This window comes from Sceloporus undulatus, chromosome 8 (assembly GCF_019175285.1).
Source record: "Sceloporus undulatus isolate JIND9_A2432 ecotype Alabama chromosome 8, SceUnd_v1.1, whole genome shotgun sequence".
Lineage (NCBI taxonomy): Eukaryota > Metazoa > Chordata > Lepidosauria > Squamata > Phrynosomatidae > Sceloporus > Sceloporus undulatus.
In genome coordinates this window covers 14,428,103-14,449,548 of record NC_056529.1, presented here as the reverse complement: position 1 = coordinate 14,449,548, position 21,446 = coordinate 14,428,103, and the positions used below count along the sequence as shown (strand labels likewise).

The window sequence follows — 21,446 nt, the reverse complement described above, 5'->3', positions numbered from 1 at the left end:
CATCGTTACAACTAAGCAGAATTGCAAGAAGGACTGAAACCTTGTCATTTCTCATGTTACAAAGGAATGGAAACCAGAGGGAAACAGGCTCCCAATAATCTTTTTTTGTCATCTTTGCTATGAAAATGTGTATAATTTCATTTAGCCACCATGAATTCTGTGCTGGGAGAAAGGGAGATACAAATTAAATGATTTAATTTAATTTATATTCTGGTACAACAACCCAGGCAGCTTACAAAATAAATTACAACAAAGTGCAGTCTCCAACTCCTTGCTGGAAAGTGTGACAAAAGAAACAAAAGAAGTAATTCTGGCAGTCTATAGACCATTCACAAACCCAATGAGAATATCCAGATGAGTTTGAGACATACATATGGCTTTTTCTATGCTTTATTCTCTCTCTCTCTCTCTTTCACTGAAGAGCCAGTGTGGCACAGTAGTTGAATACTGGAGTAGGACTCTGGGTTCAAACTCCAAATTAGCCATGAAAAGCCATTATGTGACCTTAGATAAGTCATGCTCTCTCAGCCTAAGATGAAGGCTATGACCAACTTCATATGAATATATCTTTGCAAGAAAATCCTATGCTAGGGTTGCCATACACTGGAGTTAACTTGAAGGCACATAACAACATCACTAATGATGTCAGGAATAAACTCTTCTAGAATATGGCCACGTAGCCCGAAAAACCCACAAAAAATTATGGATGCCAGCCATGAAAGCCTTCGACTTCACATTATATCAATAATTCTTTGAACTCCTCCTTGCCACCAATAAATCATGTAGGTCTTTGGAATTATGTATTCAAAACAACAAGGAAATAGCCTTATTCGTGGAACATTTTCCTGTATATAATGTGAGTCAATATAGAGGAAGATTTATACACTCCTATACATTTCACTAGTACAAACTGGTAACAGTATATGCAAGTGCAGCTATACTGTGGCTTTACAGACATGTTCCAATTTCATCCTTTCTTCCTTTCAAGTTCTACTATAAAAACAAAGCTTGTGTCCTAGATAAGCATAGTTAATGTTTCTGTTCTACCTCTTTGTATGTAAAGCTTTCTATTGGGAAAAAAAATCTGAAAACTAAAAAAGCAACAACTCAACAATATAAGGCCTTGGAATTTTTTAAAAGGACAAAATGAAAGCAAAGCATCACCTTCCTACGCCTCCTGTTTGGTGCAGAGGTGTCACTGCTCACACTTTCTCTATGGTTCAGGTGCGCAAAAGGCCGTGCTGCCCCCCAGGACTCCAAGTATCGTGACATCCGGACAGAGGCCCTCATTTTCAAGCCATCTTGCACTCTGGCTTGGGTGACGTGGTTGTTGGAGGCGCGCTGTTTAGACTAAAAACAAGACAAATGGAGCAAAGATATTAGAAAGCTCGAGTGTTCATGAACAGGTGAAGATTGCATGCCATGCTAAACCACAGTTTAGTGTGAGGTGCACAAGCAGGAACAAGTAGACACAAGTCAAAGGCAAGTCTCCCCCTTCCATTCCCCTCTCCTTCTTTAATTGCTCCCATTTGCAAGAGCTGAAGATTAGCAATCAGCGTATACCAGAATATTGTTCAATTCCAGTGAGCCAAGATACAGAATGCTGGCTCATTGTGTCTGATCCAAATCTGACTCCATCCCTCATTCTGCCCAACCTAAAGTTGTCTGCTTTGATTAGCAATGGGTCCCTGTGCATTTAGGTCCCCGTGAAATGTTTCTGTGTGTGTGTGTGTGTGTAAGAGCCACTTAAATTGCCTTCATATGTAGGTATTATTGCAGCAGATAATATATGTTTTTATTCTACTTGAATATTGTTTTACTTATTTGTAAAATGAATTCAAAGACACACCTGTGTTAGTTTCTATCAGTAATCAAAGAGATCTTGGAGCACTTTTGTAATGACCAGAGAAAGAAGTTTGAAAGATAAGCTTTCATAGGGCGCTTTCATACAGAGGAGGAACGCATTAATAAAATATGATTAAAAGATGGTAATAGTGTGACTGGGGGGGAAGATTATCACACCCCCGTGCGAATCTCCCATTTGTGTCCCATGCGTAAACTGTAATGGACGTGTCATTGGGTAATAATGGGAGTTTCTGTTATTACCTAATGACACGTCCATTACACTTTACGCTTGGGACCCAAACAGGAGAAGCACACAGGGGTGTGATAATCTTCCCTCATTGCACTATGACATTTTAATGCCTTTTTATTAATGCCTGCCTCCTGTGTGAAAAAGCCCATAGACTCAGTCTATCAGATGCATCTGATGAAGTAGACTGAGGTCTAATCTCCACTGCATACACAATGCAGTTTGACACCACTTTAACTGCCCTGGGTCAATCTATGGAATTCAGGGGTTTGTAGTTATGTGAGGTATTTAGCCTTCTCTGTCAGGGAACTCTGGTGCCACAACAAACTACAAATCCCAGGGTTCCACAGCATTGGTCCATGACAGTTAAAGGTGTGTCAAACTGCATTGTGTATGCAGTGTAGAGTAGATCTGGGCCTACAAAAGCTTATGCTATGAACATCTTTCTCTCATTTAGTCTCAAAGGTGCTACAAAATACCTTTGATTGATCCCCATAACATTTCCTACTGCAATTACTAATGTTTTTAATGTTATGGTTGGTTGGTTGGTTGGTTGTGCTCGTTCCCACATCTAAATCAGGTTCCTCAATAGCATATTTGTTTTTCATTTTAGTTAATTGTATTTCATTCTTGCTCATATATAGTGCACCGAAGGAGATTGTTTATTTGCAATAAATTATCTCCTTAGTTCAGTAGGTTTCCTCCATATATTTTTTTTCTTGTTGTGGTGCTGTCTCACATCTATTGTGACTTTCTCTTTCTTCAGAGAAAGGGGAGCTCTCTCAAAGTCACTATGATGTGTTTTTCCAGTTGTAGTTGTTATTTTGACAACAAAATGCCAAGTCTCAAAGCTGGGATTGACACACAAAACAAGCACTCTCTATATAATCAGCTATGGCCCTTCTATCTCTTTGGAAACTATTATTTTGTAAACTGGTTTTAATCATCTTTAATGATGGTGTACATTAAGCAAAGAGGTGTTAATGTAGTCAGTAGGTCTCTGTCTCGCTTTTAGAAATAGGTGGAAAACAAAACACACTTTCAGTTTTGTGTCAAGCAAAGCAAACTGGATTGCTCTGGAGTACCATTTCTTTTCTAATCACTTCTTCACTGAATGCTAGTAGAACTGCACTTAAGACAAGACGTGGGAGGCTTCAAGCATATTCTTTTAATTACACACAGTTAAAGAACACACAGCCCTTTCTGGATACTTGAAGTGTTCCTTGGAGACCAAACTCTAAAAGCCATTGTTTCATGGATCTGTGGCTCATGCAATTGAATGTCTAATGCCTTTTAGCCTTGTTATACAAGTCCCCCCCCTCCCTATACACATACATATAAAATTATCTGGCAGTCAAGTGTTCCTACCTTTTTCATGGCTTATTGTTTTCAGCACCCCAATTCCTACCACCATCACTATCCTATACCCAGCTGTAAAAGATCCTGGATCAATAAATGAACATTTGTTGTTGTTTAGTACGTAGAGAGATCTTGTAGCACCCTTGAGACTAACTGAAAGAAAGAAATTGGCAGCATGAGGTTTTGTAGACTTCAGCCTACTTCCTCAGAAGAATTTATGCATGTAAATGCATCTGAGGAAGTAGGCTGAAGTCTACGAAAGCTCATGCTCCCAATTTCTTTCTTTCAGTTAGTCTCAAAGGTGCTACAAGATCTCTCTGTGTACTGATTCTACAGACTAACACAGCACTTATGTAATGAGTGCGGCAGTGGCGCACTGGGTACTCCACCACTGCAGCATAAAAAGAACCCACTTTTTATGGGTTCTTTTTCCGTATGCGGGAAGCCGTGCGGTTTTGCAGCTGCGGCTTCCCTCCGGCAGAAAAACAAGCGCCAGCAGGCCACCCTTTTTGGGTGCTCTGTGCCGCACTGATGTGACTAAAATTATGATCAATATTTACTTAATTCACCTACAAAGTACTAATTTTCAGACTGTGAAATTGCAAATTTTATTTCTGGAAATGGTTCAACAATGCCCTTGCACAGCTATTTTTTCAAACTATTGTGAAAGGTGTAATATTTAGTAGCCAGCATGATGTGGGGGTTTGAGCACTGGAGTACTGCTCTGGAGATTAACCTCAGAAGAAAGCAAGAACAAACTTGCTCTATGGAAATCTTGCCAAGAAACCCCAATGATAGGTTTGCTCTAGAGTCACCGTAAGTTGGAAAATGACTTAAGGTCACATAATGTCAAGAACAACTACATGCAGATAACTGGTAGAAATACCTCTGCAGCCAGACATGTTTGGCCGGTTAATTCAAATCACTGTGAAATTCAGATTCATGCCATCAAGTTTGGTTCTCCTGTTCCATAAACACTGACTCCAAATCTCTCATGTCTCCTCTTTTCTTATGAAATGAATTCACTCCTTTTCTTCTCTAGGTTTTCCCTAGTCTCCTTTTATCATCACTCATCTTTTCCCACTATCTTAGGACTCTGACTTCTTTCTCCATTGTTTATTATATTTTCCTTCAGCACCTCTGCTTATGCATTCCCAGTCCCTTAGCTTTACATTGTAGCGTTTTTGTCTCTTCCCATAGTTTCCTAAAAATATAGGACTGGGACTTGGGAGATCCAGGTTCTAGTCCGTACCGAACCATGACCCTCAGTGGGATATCTTAGGCCAACCACTTTCTCTCTTTCTTTCGCTCAGCCTCGCTAACTTACAGGTTTGTTGGAGATATAAAGCAAAGAGGAGGACTACCCAAGTACACTGCCTTGACATCACTGGAGGGAAAACAGGATGCAAACAGAATAAATAGTAAAAGTGGGGGGGGGGGGAATCATTTCCTCACAATAAACCAGACTGGGTTGCTATGATTCTGAAAACAGAAACAACTCCCTACTACGCATACACTTCTACCCAATCCTTTTTGCATTCCCCTTTGCTCATAGATGCCGTACTGTTTGTTAACATTTTATTGCTGGCAGCTTCTTCCTGACCAATTGGAATATGCCAACGTCACAGCACTGCAGCCTATGGGAATAGGGTTTGCAATACTCTTCTTTTAGCCACATTAAGAGAGATAGAGATCTGCTTGCACACTGCTCTGCAAGTACAAGTGTGCACTTTTAGGTAAAATGCATGCATACCCTTGGATCAATCACCAAGTATGTTGTGATATTCATGGCTGCCAGATATGGGTCTCTGAGATGTCCATTCCCTTCTTCCACCTCATAAGCTTTGCCAAGGTGATTTAGTGTTGCTTCAGTGATGTGTACACGGCTAGAAAAGAGGGGAAAACACAGGAGCACAAAAGACTTAAACACTGGCAGAAAGGTCATTGTAAGTGATTCATTTCCATATCAATAGCTGTTGTTGACATGTCTCTGCTTCTCAGCAGCTTCAGCCTTGGCAGCCAAACCCAGGATCCTGGCACAATTGCTGCTTAAGAGTTTTGCTAATTTGCAATCCACAATAGTACAGTTGCCTCTCTCACTAAAGAAGTGGATTTATAACCAGGGAAAGCTCATGTTAAAATAAAAACTGGTTAGTCTTAAAGGTGCTGTCACATTCCCTTTTTTTCTCCCAGTCCCTTCCTTTTAAAAGTAGTAGTGTCTTCCATTGCTGATACACACACATACACTCACACACTATATCTTTAGGTTTTTGTGGGTATTTTGGGCTATGTGGCCATGTTCTAGAAGAGTTTATTCCTGATGTTTTGCCTGCATCTGTGGCTGGCATCTGGGAGACCATCAACAAATACCTGGTGCTATATTTCAGAGGAAGAAAATGGCAAAACAACCTCTGAGTATTCCTTGCTTAAGAAAACCCCATGAAATTTATTGGGTTGTCAGAAATAGTCTCCATCAGAAACGGAGAGAGAGAGGTTGAAATAGAGGCATGAAAGAGGCACGCTTTTGAATTCTTCAGAGCTTTTTAGCAGACTTGGTATAGGGTAAGAACAAACAAATACAAAAACCTGGCCAGATATTGTCTCCATAGGATCTGTAGAAAGACTTAGGTCTAAAAATTGAGAATGTAGACTGGAAGAATCAGCTTGAGATGTGATATCAGGATAATCTTGATGTATGTAGAACCAATGGTCTTTCTCCATATGTAGACAAACAGATGGCAAAGACAGTAATCTGCCCATCCGTTGACCTTAGGAGAAGCACATATCCATCTCTCTCTCTCTCTCTCTCTCTATATATATATATATATATATGTGTGTGTGTGTGTGTGTGTGTGTCTTTCCCCCTTTACCCTCTTAACTGTGTGTCTATGTAAGTCAAGAGTTGTGAACCTCCGGAGGTTTTTAGACTGCAGCCCCCAAAATCCCTCACCATTAACTACCTGGGGCTGAGGTTTGCTGAAGTCAAGCAATACTTGGAAGGATACAGATGCCCACATTGACTTAAGTAGAAAGATCATAACTAGGAGAGGGAAAATGGCAAACCCAAGCAAGGGCAGAGCTTTGATGTTGAAGTGAACATGTTGTCTGGAAGAGTCTGAGAATAGAAGTCTCTAATGTTTCCAAGCTTTGGGCAAGGGCCAGCTTGATACAAAGGACAGACTGCTAAGACTAAGGCCTCAAAGACACAAGCGTGAACCCCCTTTAGCCACAACTCACTCTTGGACCTGGGACACTCTTGGACCTGGGACAACTACTTTGCAACAGTGTTGAGAGGATGAAATTAGGAATGGTGGAAGACCACATTAACCTGTTTTGAGTTCTTTGGAGGAAGGACATGGTGGAAAAAAGAAGCATAAAGGAAGAAGCCAACATAGTTAGGAGAGCAACACAGTTTCTATTTACATGAGAGAGCAAAAAATATTTTGTTTGAAGAGCTAAACAGTACCTACCAAGAAGAATATTATATTACAAGGAAGTTAACTGAATGCATTTGGTGGCCAAGATAAAAACAGCATGTTTTCTTTATAGCCAGGATCCAAAGTTTCCTTTAACAATTTCACCCCTTTCCCCAGCTGGTCTCCTAAACCTGGGATTTGGAGTATACCACATAATCTTTTAACCTCTTATTTAGTTTTCACCTCCATGAGAAACAAAACTTCAGCATATCTAACTGCATTCCCTTTCAAGTATCAAGTTTGATACCTGTAACTTGCCATTCTCTTTTAATACTGAAATTTATAAAAAATAATACTCCTCCTTCTTTTATAAATAATTTACTATATGGAATTTAACAGACCCTTATGGTACAATATATCTATACTGACTCAGAACATTGGTCCATCTGGCCAAACATTATCAAGTCCATTTTACCGCAATTCTCCATGACCTCCAAGTAATCTTTCTAAACCTGACCTGGAGAGTCTGGATAATCTGAGGCCATCTCCTATTCAGCTACTAACCCAGAACTCTTTCACACTACAAAGTTATAGAGCTATGCTTCTGTTTTAGGATCATGGCTACATCCTATGGAATCCTAGGGTTTGTAGTTTGGGGAGTCACTAGAGCTTTCTGGTTGAGTATTCTGAAGAGACTGAGTCCATGTAATAAACTACAAATCCTAGGATTCAATAGGATGTTGCCATGACCGCTTAAGTGGAATCACAGTGCTATAAACTGTGTAATGTGAAAAAGCCCCTAGTCCAAATCTACTTAGCTTCCAAACTCAAACAAGGTCCCCCTCCACATATTATTTTAAAATGCACCATGCACACTAATGACATCATCATCATCATCATCAATTTTGCCACTCTGTAGTAGCACCAAACACAGCACATGCATTTAATGTATATCAATGTTAAACAGATTCACACTACCATACATACAGATTAGTTACAGACCTGAAGTTCATTTATTATATGGACTGAAAACTTTGCAAATTGCTTGCCTGGTTTTCAAGGACAACTTGGGAACCTGCCAAGAAGGCTATCAACATTAATTCAAATTTATACACAATGCACTCTTCCCTCTCTAGCCCCTCACTGCTGCTACTTCAAACAAGTTGATGAATAGCTCTTAAAATGGTCTGGAAGCTTTTGAGAGCAACATCTATGTCTATTATAGAACACATCATTGTCCAAGAGTTTACTCAGCTGGCTGATATTACAAGAGTTTTTCAAGCAGCAGTTCTGGAACACGAAACAGTTACTCCAAAAATACATATATTTCCCTCCTTTGTTTTAAAATAACTTCCCAGTATCTTGTCATCATTCATCCTGTTCTGCAAAAGAAAACCAAGCCATGCCCAAAAGGAAGCTTTAACTTAATTGGCATGACAAGTTAGCAATAGTGCTTTGCTACAGATTTGCATCCTGTAATGTTTAACCATCTATAACATATTTCTTTCAAGTTTTTAAAACATCTAGTCAATCAGTTGGTATGGCTGATGTACTACATATCTCCACGGAAGCTAATTTTGAGGATCCTTATAAAGGGAGAAGAATATTTATCAAAAAGCAGGATTAGAAGCACAAAACCCACCTCTCTCATTTTGCTGCAACCCCAGCTAAAATCTAAAATAGATGAGTAGTGATGCAAACATGCTTTAAATAAATGAGGTCTATATAATAACTCTATGCACATTGTCATGACATTTGAAGACACTGGAAGCAAAATGCAGGGGACAGGTTTCAACAAGGAAGCATTTTTCTTTTCTAAATCTTCATATTTTCTTTTGCAAATTAGGTCCATGCCAAGTGCTGGATTGTGAATACATAGTTTCCAGTCGAGAGCCAGCATGGTCTAGTGGTTTGAGTTTGGGCTCTGGTTCTGGAGACCAAGGTTCAAATCCCTGCTCATTCAGGAAAACCCAATGCGTAAATGAAGATGTTCTACAGCTCTACTATTGTATAATGTATGATGTGCAGATATTAATAGAAGTTGGAAATGACTTGAAGGCACACAACAAATAATATCAATTTTGCTAACTTTCTGCTGAGTTCATTGCAACCTGGAAAATCTTAGAACAATCCTTGGACAAAACACAGCATTCTCTAGAATTGTGCTCTGCACTCAGCAGCAATGGCTATAAAGCACACAATGCAATCACAGTACATCTGATACTCTTGCCTTTCTAACACCACCAAGCAAACTGATAAGCTCACGGCAAGGAACAAACAATCCAGCCAGGCCATAAAAATGACTAAAAATAAACCTTGCCAACTCTTTACAGTTTAAGGTCACACTACTAGTATTATTAGCAAAGCTTTTGCTAATATAAACAGCAAGTGAAACGTAGACTGGAGTCTACTGTACAATGTTCTATCAGTTTCAAGCCTGTTGGGTGGGGGGGCAGTTCTGACTGCTGGCACAACAATACACTTGCAAAGCAACACACTTGCAACATTTTTACACAGCTCTGAAATAACACAACACTCTTACCCTGAAACAGGGCTAACATTGTATGTCTACTTGCTTGTTGGTGTTGTTCATTCCCATCAGAGGCAGAAGGTGGTGGAAGAAGAAACTCAACTTTGAAGTTATTTGCTGTCAAGTCAGTTTCAATCTATGGCAACCCAGTGAATGAGAGACCTCCAAGATCCTCAGTTATCAATTGCTCTGCTCAGATCCTGCAAATTCAGGACCATTGCTTCCTTGACAGAATCAATCCACCTGTAATGTGATCTTCCTCTTTTCCTACTGCCTTTCACTTTACTGAGCATTATCATCTTTTCTAATGAGTCATGTCATCTTATGATCTGTAATTCCTATATATCTTTGAAGATCCATAAAAATAAATATTTTGTAACTATCAAGAGAGATTCTTCTAGTGTTTCTGATAGGCAAATGTGGGGTCCATGATGGGGGGAGATCTCTGCAGGTATACATGAAGAACAAATGCCACGTATGTGTTGTTATTAGTCCTTTAGAGGTTTGGATTTCACAGGTTAATTTCTCCATAAGTGCAATTGTCCATTTTTCTTCATAGGAAACACCATTTCCTCTACAGAAATATTATTTCTACATGGAAAATTGTGTTTTAGGAGTAAAAATACCATTTACAAATTTTGCACAGAATAAGTCCCAAACTGCAAATAGTCCCTGAAACCTTTACAGCAGTTTGAAAACTGTTCAGATTAGGGTCTGAAAAACCATGCCCTATGAGGAACGACTTAGGGAGCTGGGGATGTTTAGCCTGGAGAAGAGAAGGTCAAGAGGTGATATGATAGCCCTGTTTAAAAACTTGAAGGGATATCACCTTGAGGAGGGAGCAAGCTTGTTTTCTGCTGCTCCAGAGGACAGGACCCGGAACAATGGATGCAAGCTCCAGGAAAAGAGATTCCAGCTCAACATTAGGAGGAACCTCCTGACAGTAAGGACTGTTTGACAGTCGAACACACTCCTTCCTCGGAGTGTAGTGGAGTCTCCTTCCTTAGAGGTCTTTAAACAGAGGCTGGATGGTGATCTGCTGGGATGCTTTGAATGAGAGTTCCTGCATGGCCAGGGTTTGGACTGGGTGGCCCTTGTGGTCTCTTCCAACTCTATGGTACTATGATTCTACTCATTCTTTCCCTTTGAGAACAAAATCAGCCAAGAATTACATCCCTAGTTTTAAATCTTTGCTGAGCCATTCACATACGCAACACATCCCCTGGCAATGCAGTCAACAAAGGATGAAGACACATATGAATTGTGCCAATGTTTTAGGTGTTCTGGTTTTCATTTTTAAAAAAATATTGCAAGCACTATAATGTGCAATAAAAATAAACAACAACAACAACAATAACAATAATAATAATAATAATAATAATAATGCCATAAGTGGTTGAACAATTGCATTTTCCCAAGGGTGCCATTTTTACATTGATACTGGAAGCAGCCATTCTTGACATGCTTTCATTTTCCAGGCATGGTTGAAAGAAGCAACAAAGAATTTTCTAAGTAATGTAAATACAGCCAGAGAAAGGGCAATAGCAATGCTTGATCTAGTCTCCCAGGAAGGTACAATTTATATTAAGCATTAGGAAATGAAATTGTTCATTGAAATTGTTATTCTGCAGCAGAAGTACCTACTCTGATAATTTGTAAAATTTCCATCAAGCAGGACAGACATCTATCCTTAAGTTGTCTGAAAACACTCAAAAGAAGGATACAAGTTAAGGTATAAATTTAAGTTCTATGGCTCACTTTCAATATCGATTCAGAGGTTGCACAGTCTGGCCATTATGAACAGGTTTCAGACATATTTACCTACTTTTCTCCCTCTCTCATACTCTAGATGTCTCCTTTCTTAGTTTGAATAAGGCATTATTTGTTGTTGTGTCGAAATTTGCAAGACAGTGTTTGCCTGTACTATAAGTGAGAAGCAAGTTCAAACCAGAGTTTCCTATCCTAGTTTGAATCAAATTTCAGTGTGCAGTAGCTTACCTAATGAGGATATAACATCATCTATGGTTATTGTAAACTAGAAAATGAAGAGAGAGAATCTGAATACATGAAGGGAGAGAAAGATCATAAGCTTAAGATATGACCTCAGTGGCCATGCCACATGACATCTATGAAAAAAAGAATATTCAGACAGTGATTTAATTTATATTAGTCAACATTCTGTTTCTACATTTCCATTATTCATTATCAAAACATTGAGTTTCTGGATAATCTCACACAGTGATATAATGGAAACCATGACACAAGAAGTGAAGGAGTTTACCCAGGAACGCCCGCGGATTCCATTCGGTTGGCTAAGGAGACATCATGAGACCAAACGTCGTACTGCCATTTCCGAAGCCCTATCACACCACAAAGTACGTTCCCAGAATGAATGCCGACTCGCATGTTAATATCAACACCTGTGGCTTCCCTCACTTGTCTGCAAAACAATTGAGAAGATGACATAAATAGGCATCTAACTAATCCTCCATCTTTATGCCTAAAATTCATGTTGGGGTTTTAATTCTTCGCAGTTACTAAATTACAAATTTATCAAATTGAGGGCCACTGGAAACAAGAACAAAACAACAGAGGCATAGTTGGAAAGTTAGTAGTAACTGGAAAAACTAAGTATAGGGTGTCACTAAGCTGTAAAGCGCTAGTGAACCCACCTTGCGCTAATTACATGGCTTTCTTCTCAATGAAGTGCAAAACATATCTCTGGCTGTAACATTACATATTGCTAAGGGAGGACCGCATAACCAGAAACTCCTCATACCAAAAATAGATAAATAAATAACTTAAAGTGGTGTCAAAGTGAATTATTTTTACAGTGCAGAGATAGCCATAGTTGTTGTTAGGATAAAATTGGGTAAACCTGTGTGTACTACTTCCCTTGGGATGAAGGGTAGTGTGTGATAAAGATAAATAATAGTGCTGGATAATTCCAGAGATGTGACTCCATTAATATGTCACATCGAAACAATAGTTGTGACTGAAGATTAAATGCATTTACTATTGCATTACATTTCATGTACATTATAACCCTTGTATCCATGGGACTGGTACCTGCAATTTCATTTACCCATGTTGAAAAATATGGTCTCTCTAGGCATCTGGAGGCCCTCCAACATGAATCTATTGTCCACTTCCAGGAAAAATATAGGGTTCACTATTAGCCACAATTTTCACTATCTGCAGTAAATATGGGAACATATCCTCCATGGATACTGGGTTTGTATTGTACTACAGCTCACATCTGATAAATATGTTATTACTAAATAAAAATCCCACTGACACAAACATATGTAGTAAGATATGGTCGCAGAAGGAATGTTGTTGGATTAACTTGTTCTAACACAGGCTTTTAAAAAGTACTTACTTGATAGCTTCACACATGTCAAGGCCCATTTTCACACAGTTCTTGGCATGCACCGGCAATGAGACAGGTAAGCCTGAGACACAATAATAACAGTCTCCCAAAATTTTTATCCTCATGCATTCATTTTCCTGCAAAACAAAAATAGCACATGAGTCATCAGCAACACTGCAAATATAAATTAGTGGATATGCTTCTTAATTAACAGGAATTATATGGTTTGGCACGTGGAGCAAACATTGTCTCAAATGTATCTGATCCAGCAGTTTTTCATCCATGTTCTAAGGATGGAAGGGAGGATGCAAGGGAGGCAATCTTCAAAAAACTGAGCAAGGATTCTTCCATTACTATGGTTGGATAACCATGTCTCAGTTTAATTAGCCAAACTATAAATGAAGACTTGGAGCACATATGCGGTGCCTTTGCATCAATTGACAACTGTGTTTTTATAGACTCAGATGCTCAATCAGCCATTAAGTTGAGAGCTGAACTGAACAGATTATTTATGTATAAACATTTACTCTTGAAACATTTTACTGACAAAAAAGAAGCTACTCACCTTTGCAATTTGATCAAATTTGCCAAAGAGCTCATTCAGCATCACCACCAGCTCTTTGGGAGAGCAGTCACTTGCTAGCCGAGTGAATCCCACAATATCTGCATACAAGATGCTAAGTAGGGACATAACACTGAATCAGTAAGCACTGTTTATCACTCATTTCCTTATTCGGAGGTCTGTATCTTTAAAAACGTGCTGGGAATTACCAAACATTATCACCCTCCAAACTCTTGTCTTTGCCTGATTTTAACCTAGAAAAGCTGGCAAGCACACACAAGTGCCATCCAAATCCTTCCAAGCCCAGTTCCTCATCACTGGAATAACATCTCTGTCATCCCTTTCTCTGAGCAGAGTGGCAAAAGGCCTGGGAAAACCTAAAAGAAGCACCAAACCTCTCCATTCTCTCAGTGCTCCTTGGAGGGGAAGTACCAAAAAGCCACTGCCACCATTATTTTCTCACCCACGCATTCAAAAAGGCTAGAAGAAGTGCTGCAGTGAAGACAGGATTGGTGCTTCTTTTCGGTTCTCCTGGGATGAACTTAGCTCTTGCTTTTTGTCACTCTGTTCAGAGAAGGAGATGATTCCTTTTTTTACAGTACTTACACTGACCCACAGATAAATCAATCCAGTTTTTTGAGGTTGAGATTTTGACTAAAATTTCTTGACTTATACATAAGCATATATACAGTATATCCACCTTTCCCAGACGAACAGTCTCCTTAAAACAGTTTACAATATAACCAAATAGTGCAAACAAATTTTAAAACACCACCATAAACAAATAAAAGCAATTTTAAAAACCATAGCTCACATTAAACAAGAAAGCAACTTAAGAGATCAACATTTTAAAACATGGAATCTAGGGCAGCGAAGATAGAACAAAAGCAGGAACAGTTCTGAAGCTTCTAGCCAGCACTGAAAATCAAAAGCAGACTGAAATTTAAAACAAAGTCTTTGAAGTCCATTTAAAAGCAACTTAAAATGGAATCGAATACACAACACAAAGAAGTGAAATCCACAAAGTTCCACAAAAAGGGGGCTAGCCATAGATTTATTTGGGGAATACATAAGACAAAGGATGTTTCCAAGATGAGCCCAAGAACAGTCATCCATAGAAACAGAAACAGAAATATGGTATCTCAGAAAGAAAAATCTGCAGGAACCATGAACCAATGCTCACCTGACATTCTGATGCCGTTTCACATACAGGCTGTGGAAATTGTTGTCATGCTTTTTCCTGTCATTGGTTTCTTTTAGCCGTTCTATGATAGCTAGCTTCATTCCCATGGAGATATGAGCTGGCAGTATGGATAAAAGCAAGCTTTCCTAAGAAGAACGAGGGAATTCTGAGTAATGTAAGTAACACCCATATTGCAAAACTATCAGCATTTAGGAAATAACAGTAAGCAAAGGGATCTTGCAGCACCTTTGAGACTAACTGAAAGACAGAAGCTGGCAGCATGAGCTTTCATAAACTTGGGCCTACTTCCTCAGATGCAAGTCAGAAGCTGAAAGATCCCTTTGAATACTGATTTTCCAGACTAACCCAGCAATGTCTCTACGTTATAGGTAAGAAAAGGAACACAGAACTGCATAGAATGAATTCCTAGACCGTGGCTATGATATTCAGCATCCCCTATCATCTTTTTGTTAATTAAAATTTATTCATACATTCTAAAATAAAACATTACAACAAACAGTTCACCAAAACAACAATAAATAAAGACAATAACCCAGATAAGGCCCTGAACATTATAGATAAAAGGTATGTATATTCAGGGATCCTGAAAGACATCTTTCCATAAAAATTTATAAAAAATTGGGGGATGTCTAGAGACTAAATCTTGCTGGATGTATTCAATAAATGGGTGCCGAATCTTATGAAAGGTCAATCCAGAGTGTAAGCTTCTTGCTCAGTTGTTATTATCTGCCATTTTCTCCATTAACCACAAGTCTTAGAGTCAAGTCCACCATCCTGCAATATTCAACTTTCTAGTTTTCCAGTTCTTGTCTATCTCAAGCCTGGCAACAGCCAAAAGCAAACTAATAAGTCCTTTACGCTGCAGGGCTTTATTTTCAGTCATAAAAATGGAGAACAGGTGAAGGAATAGTGATAATTGTATACTTTGTTTAGTGATCTTGCAGATCAGTTGTAAAATTTCTGTCCAATACCCATACACTAAGGGACAATCCAAACACATATGTACAAAGGTTCCCCTACGTTCACAATCCCTCCAGCATTTTGGATTAGCATTGGTAGACATACGAGCCAATTTGACTGGAGTGAGGTACCATTGATGGACCAACTTGATAGTATTCTCTTTAATGGCAATGAATGAATGAATTTATTACGGCACATGGCCAGCAACACAATATAGCAAAAATACAAAAACATATAACATCAGGTATACTGCTGTAGCACAAATATATATACATTCTATTCCAACTTTAATGGCAATGGACCTAGTTTTAAATGGTAAATGAGTCCATATATTTTCTCAGGTCTTACTCTCAATTGAAAGGGAAAGTTCTGCTTCCCATTCTGCCTTATGAAGCGTTGAGTTCCCAAATGTTTCTTCTAGCAGACAATTATATATGCATGCTATTTGGCCTTTAGAATATATAGCTGGAGAGATGCACATGTTTTCAAAGAAAGTAAGTGAGGATATTCATGTATCTGAAGCACATTCATTTGCACACATTCCTTAATTTTTCTGACTACAGAAAGCCTGGTTGGTTTGGAAAATACTTCTAGGCTCTCATCTTGGTGACATGGGACAGGCCTAACCCAAGAGAATTCACATCTTGTTGTAAAGAACAAGATGCTATTCCTTCCCATCCCATGTACACAAGCAGATTAAACTGGACATTGAATTTTAAAAATAGCATTAAAAGGAAGTAATCAAAGAAGAAACTGGTCCACTCACTTGTTGCCTCTTTTCAATCTTCAGCTTCATTTGGACTTGGATGCATTTTAAAGTATATCTGTACAAATCCCATGAAGCATCCTGCATCTGATGCTTGTGAAACGCACCCATCAGGTTCCCACAAAGGAAAATAAACACATTGGCAAGGACCTAAACAAAAGAAGAAAAAAATCCCAAACATCACAAAAATCATAATCTATGTATGTCTATCTGTCTCCTGCTTCAGCCTTCCCCCATAGACAGGGATCTTAAAGGAACAGCTGCTGAGGGAAGGCAGGGTCACACGCACAGATTTGTCACGATCTAAGTGTGAAAATTATTTGCACATTTGATCACTTTTTCGGGATGTACGTGCTTTTATCATTATCGGGATGGAGGCACATTTGCGCATTTGCGCGCAAGTGCAGGTTGATCTCGCATTCTGCACAGGATAACAGCACTTTGCTTGTGAAAACCATTTGTGCAATTGTGAGTTAATAACAGGTTCTTACCATTTTAAACTTCCAATTTTTCCCTGTGTGATAGACTCCTAAGGACCTTATCACAAGGAGGGACTTACGTTGCTAAAACACTGCCGAACTGCTGCAGAAGCATGAAAGTGGGATCATCTGTCGTGCTTCTAAAACGTAATTGAGGCTTCCCGCTTTCCTTCCGTCGATGAAGCATGCGCAGAGAGGCCATTTTTTGAATAACAGAATATTCCATTATTCAAAAAATGGATTCTCATGGCTTCTCTATGCACACTTCATCGACGGGAGGAAAACGGGAAGCTTCAATTACATTTTAGAAGTGTAACTGATGATCCCACCTTCGGTGCTTTTGCAAAAGTTCAGCAATGTTTTGGCAACGTACGTCCCTCCCCCTCTGTGTGATAAGGGCCTATAACTCCAAAGCTCAGTTCTATATATGTGAAGGAAAGAGAAGGAAACTGAGCTTTGCTAGAGACAATGGCCCTGAACAATTTGAGAGAACAGTGTAAATTATAGTATTCCTACTATGCCAACCAGGTGGCACTTTGGGAGGGAGAAGAAATGTGTGTTTTGTAATTCTGTACATTTCAGTTCTTGTTCATTTACGCTTGTCATGTTACAGATCCAAGCTATCTGCTCTATTGACATGATCCTAGTTTTTCAATGCCTGTAACGTAATGCAGTTTTTTACTCCATTTAAAACCTATAACTCCACTTTCTTCCTCAACCAGAAGTCAACACAAAGTCTATTTCTCTTTTAACAAGCCTTTTCCACACACAGTGTACTTACTCTAAAGCTCTGATATGAATACAAGAGTCATTTTAAAAGCATGAAAGAGATTGTGTTTGCACAGCTGAAAGGTAGCTGAGGGGGAAAAATAATTAACTTACAGCATTTGCTCTGGTCAAGTGTCAGAAAGCTAAAACAGTGCTTTGGAAAGGGCATGACTTAATAACCCATATTAGCAAAGTGAAGCCATGTCCTAGCCTAGAGATATTAAGTTGTGAAGTGCATCCGTTCACGTGAAGATCCAATATGTATGTTACAGCTCAGGAAGAAAAGGAAATTATATATTTTTAATAACATTTCCCTCTCTGTTACAAACTTGCCAAAAGCAAAAATCCATCTATGCTTGGATTAAATGGCTTCTGAGCCTTGACATATCTAGAGAAAGAAGGATAGGCCTTGTGAAATTACACAAAATAAATTTTCCTTATGGTTACTTATTTGTGGGATTTGCTAGGACTCAATGACTGATTGTGAGGTCAGGTAGGCATGACAGTTTGGCGAACAACTTATTGAAGGCATTGGAGAATATTTGTGTGTTTGTATGTGTGTGTTTCTATAACAGATGACTTTGTTCTCCCTCATGAGTAATCTTGAGCTTTCTGCTTTGAACATGCACTCTTTGTTATGTGGCACACAGGGTCTAAACTGCTTCTCTTGACTGGAAGGGACTGACTGGTTCAGTAGTGTGGCCCCTTGGCCAACAATGGTCCTCCAGTTGTTCTTGGACTGCACTTCTCATCATTCCTCACTGCTACCTATGTCAACTAGGGGTGATAGGAGTTGGAGTCCAACAACATCTGGAGAGTCACACATTTCAGCAGGCTGGAAGAGAGAATACTTTACATGAAGAACTGAAGAAGATATGAACCAATGACAGGTACTAAGCTGAGTTTGATTACAAATTATGATTAGTTTAGCAAATCAACATCATAATTCATGGTTTGAAGTTGATGCATTTGCAAACTGATCATAATTTGGGAACTGAAGGAAAAATACTGCCACAAAGACTTCCCTATCTTAGAGGAGAAAAGAGAAGTAGATTATGTAAAACAGAGGTTTCATTTGGGTTCATTCCACATTATCCATGCAGCATGAAACCATAATTTATCATTATGTGTCAACACAGCTCCTACTCCCAGCTCAAATGAATTGGGTTAGTCCTTAGAAGTATTACTACAAACATTTTTGGCAACCTCATGTGGGCAAAAAGACATCATGCAGACAACAGAGAACCCAAACTACAATTTGAGCTTCCAAAAGCTATAGTTAAAAGATTGTTTTATTATCTATTTTCTCTCATCACAGAACTACGATTCCTGAGTTCACTCTTATCTTTATTATATGGTACCCTCCAAAGAGCCAGTGTGGTATAGTGGTTTGAGTGTTGGACTAGGGCTCTGGAGACCAGGGCTTGCATCCTGGCTCAACCATCTAGAGCTTGGGCAAGTCACACACTCTCAGCCTCAGAGGATGGCAATGGCAAACCTCCTCTGACAAAACATGCCAAGAAAACTTCATATAGAGTCACCATAAATCAGAAATTACTTGAAAGTACTGTACACAATAACAAGAGCAACAACAATCCTCTGGAAGCAGATAAGTGGCCATATACTATGGTTTGCTAATCACACCAAAGTTTATTTGGCTATCAAACATGGATTACATATCTACTTTAACAACTAGTTGAAAATCATGGCCTGCTAGTTCAGAAGCAACTGTCATTCATAGTTAAGTGTCCTTACTCATGGTCATGAAGTCTCAACTAAACCCAAAAAATATGCACCAAAGAAAAGATACATTTGAATCACTAGATTAATTGGCCAACTCCTATCCTCAAGAAAAATCCCACTGCACTTTGTAACAACTGTTGAGAGGGAACCTAACAACTACTCAAATGTTAACTTATTGTATGGACTACCCAACCATTTAGCTCTGCAAGGGTGATGTTAGTAGACTTAAGATTGATTAAATTTGTGGTTAGTAGCAACTAGAAAGGAAAATATTTCATTTCATTAGATCTAGAATTTCCTCTAAATCCTTGACTGACTATACAATGGGCTGGAGAAAATGTTTGAACAAATGAGTACAGTACATGCATTCTTATTTGAAATCATTTTGATCTCTGTTCTGCTGCATCAACGTCCCATTACTTCCTTGCCTGATGAAGAACAAATGCTGTGCTAGGAGTTTAAATAGAATTTGTTTCTTAAAAGCACTGAAATTAATCTAGGTGAAACGGGAACATTTAAATATGAAGACGATTCTTCCAAATGAGGCAGTAATCACAATTCAGAGTAAAACCCTTCCCTGCAAACTGTATGCCAAATTCGAAAGAGCAGAAGTGAAAGCAAAGTGTTAATCAAATGAAGGGGTTGCATCAGTTGGACCAAGAAGTATTCATTTGGGGGAAGGAAATGAAACGAAGAGACATGACGCACACACCTAAACTATGTAGATCCTGATTCAGGAAGGTTTTGCCCCTTTATGCTGAAAAGTTTATCAGATTAGGCTGCATGACTAGACCACTGGTGCCTGCCAAACAATTGTGAAAATTCACTGGCATGGTGCAAAAGCTGTTCACAGTTCTCACTGTTACAAAACCATGGGAATTTCTTTTCTTTTATTCCAAGTAATTCAGGAACACACCCTCTGCATGAAAAGCCAAATATTTTCTCTCTGGAATTTAGCACAAGTTATAACACTGCAGAGGAGGTCTTTGGCTTTCCCAGGAGCAAATACTGGTTTAACTTAATAACTCTACACATATAGTCAGTCCTCCGTATCCACATATATTTTTTTATTCACAGATTGAAGCATCCACAGTTTGAATTTTATATATATTGATTTTGTAGTAATGATTTTGCTGTTTTATAGGGAAAACCATTTTGCTATGCATTGTATTTAATGGGACTTGAACATTTTGGTATTCAAGGAAGCTCCTGGAATCACACTCGCCCAGCTGATACCAAGGGCCTGCTTTACTCAGAATGTATGTACTGTATCTTCTCATCTTTTGCCCCTTAATTTCTACCCAAATCAACATTCCCACCCCAAAAAAGATTAATCCATTACTCCAAACAAATAAGTTCAGTAGACATAGCCCCATTCAGCAAGTGCATACTTCATTGAATCTGTGTTTATATCCTGTGTCCCCCACAACAAAAATCCTTTCATAACTTAACTTGAAAAAAATCAGTCTGGCTAATCAATTTCATATTACAATTCAAACTGTCAAATATTCCATTAGCCATACCTGAAGTGCAAGGGTCTGATGATTTTGTTTGTGGTGTTCCACTACAGCAATACTCAGGACAATAATATGGGACAGTGCTGTAATCGTGCTGACAATCACAGCATCTCTCATTCCAAAGGGTAGCATGGTGTAAGCCGTGAAGATTATGAACAGAAAAAATGGCACCTGTCAAAGAAGAAGAGGCTCAATATTTTTTGATCCTGACAAAACTTATAAAAGTTTCAAGGGAAATTATAAAAGGAACAGCATTCATAAAAGCTTTGAGATAACTATATAGAATAAAAATCTATCTAGCTCCTCATATAAATGACCAAGGAATAGAGAAATCAAGCTATTAAATACAGAAGGATAGTGGGTTCTGCATAAGGGCCAATACAATATGACAGCAAGGCAGAGATACTGCTGGAGAATAACTCATCTAATTGAAGAAATACACACACACAAACTTGTTGTTTTCCCTTTCACAGATTTGATGATAGATGGATTTGATGAATATGTTCTATCAATTTCAAGATCCTCCAGCGCAATTCTATGGTCAGCTTCTGGTGAAAGTTGACCATAGAGTCATGCTAGAGGACTTAGAGATTCCTAGAGAAAAGTTCTCTCAGGTAAAATAATAATAATAATAATAATAATAATAATAATAATAATAATAATAATAATAATAATAA

At 38.7% G+C, this 21,446-nt stretch overlaps 1 protein-coding gene across 3 annotated transcripts in view; it reads right to left on the bottom strand.

The window, feature by feature from the left end:
* Nucleotides 1-21,446, bottom strand: part of ADCY7 (adenylate cyclase 7) — a 79,292-nt gene that overhangs the window by 18,988 nt on the left and 38,858 nt on the right. For all 3 annotated transcript variants that reach the window (XM_042437946.1, XM_042437947.1, XM_042437948.1), the window contains 8 exons: nt 20,776-20,940; nt 16,263-16,412; nt 14,516-14,661; nt 13,336-13,447; nt 12,780-12,907; nt 11,679-11,837; nt 5,205-5,337; nt 1,165-1,350 (listed from right to left, as the gene is read on the bottom strand). In XM_042437946.1, the coding sequence (XP_042293880.1) occupies nt 1,165-1,350; nt 5,205-5,337; nt 11,679-11,837; nt 12,780-12,907; nt 13,336-13,447; nt 14,516-14,661; nt 16,263-16,412; nt 20,776-20,940 (1,179 nt within the window). The remainder of the gene's footprint in view (nt 1-1,164; nt 1,351-5,204; nt 5,338-11,678; nt 11,838-12,779; nt 12,908-13,335; nt 13,448-14,515; nt 14,662-16,262; nt 16,413-20,775; nt 20,941-21,446) is intronic.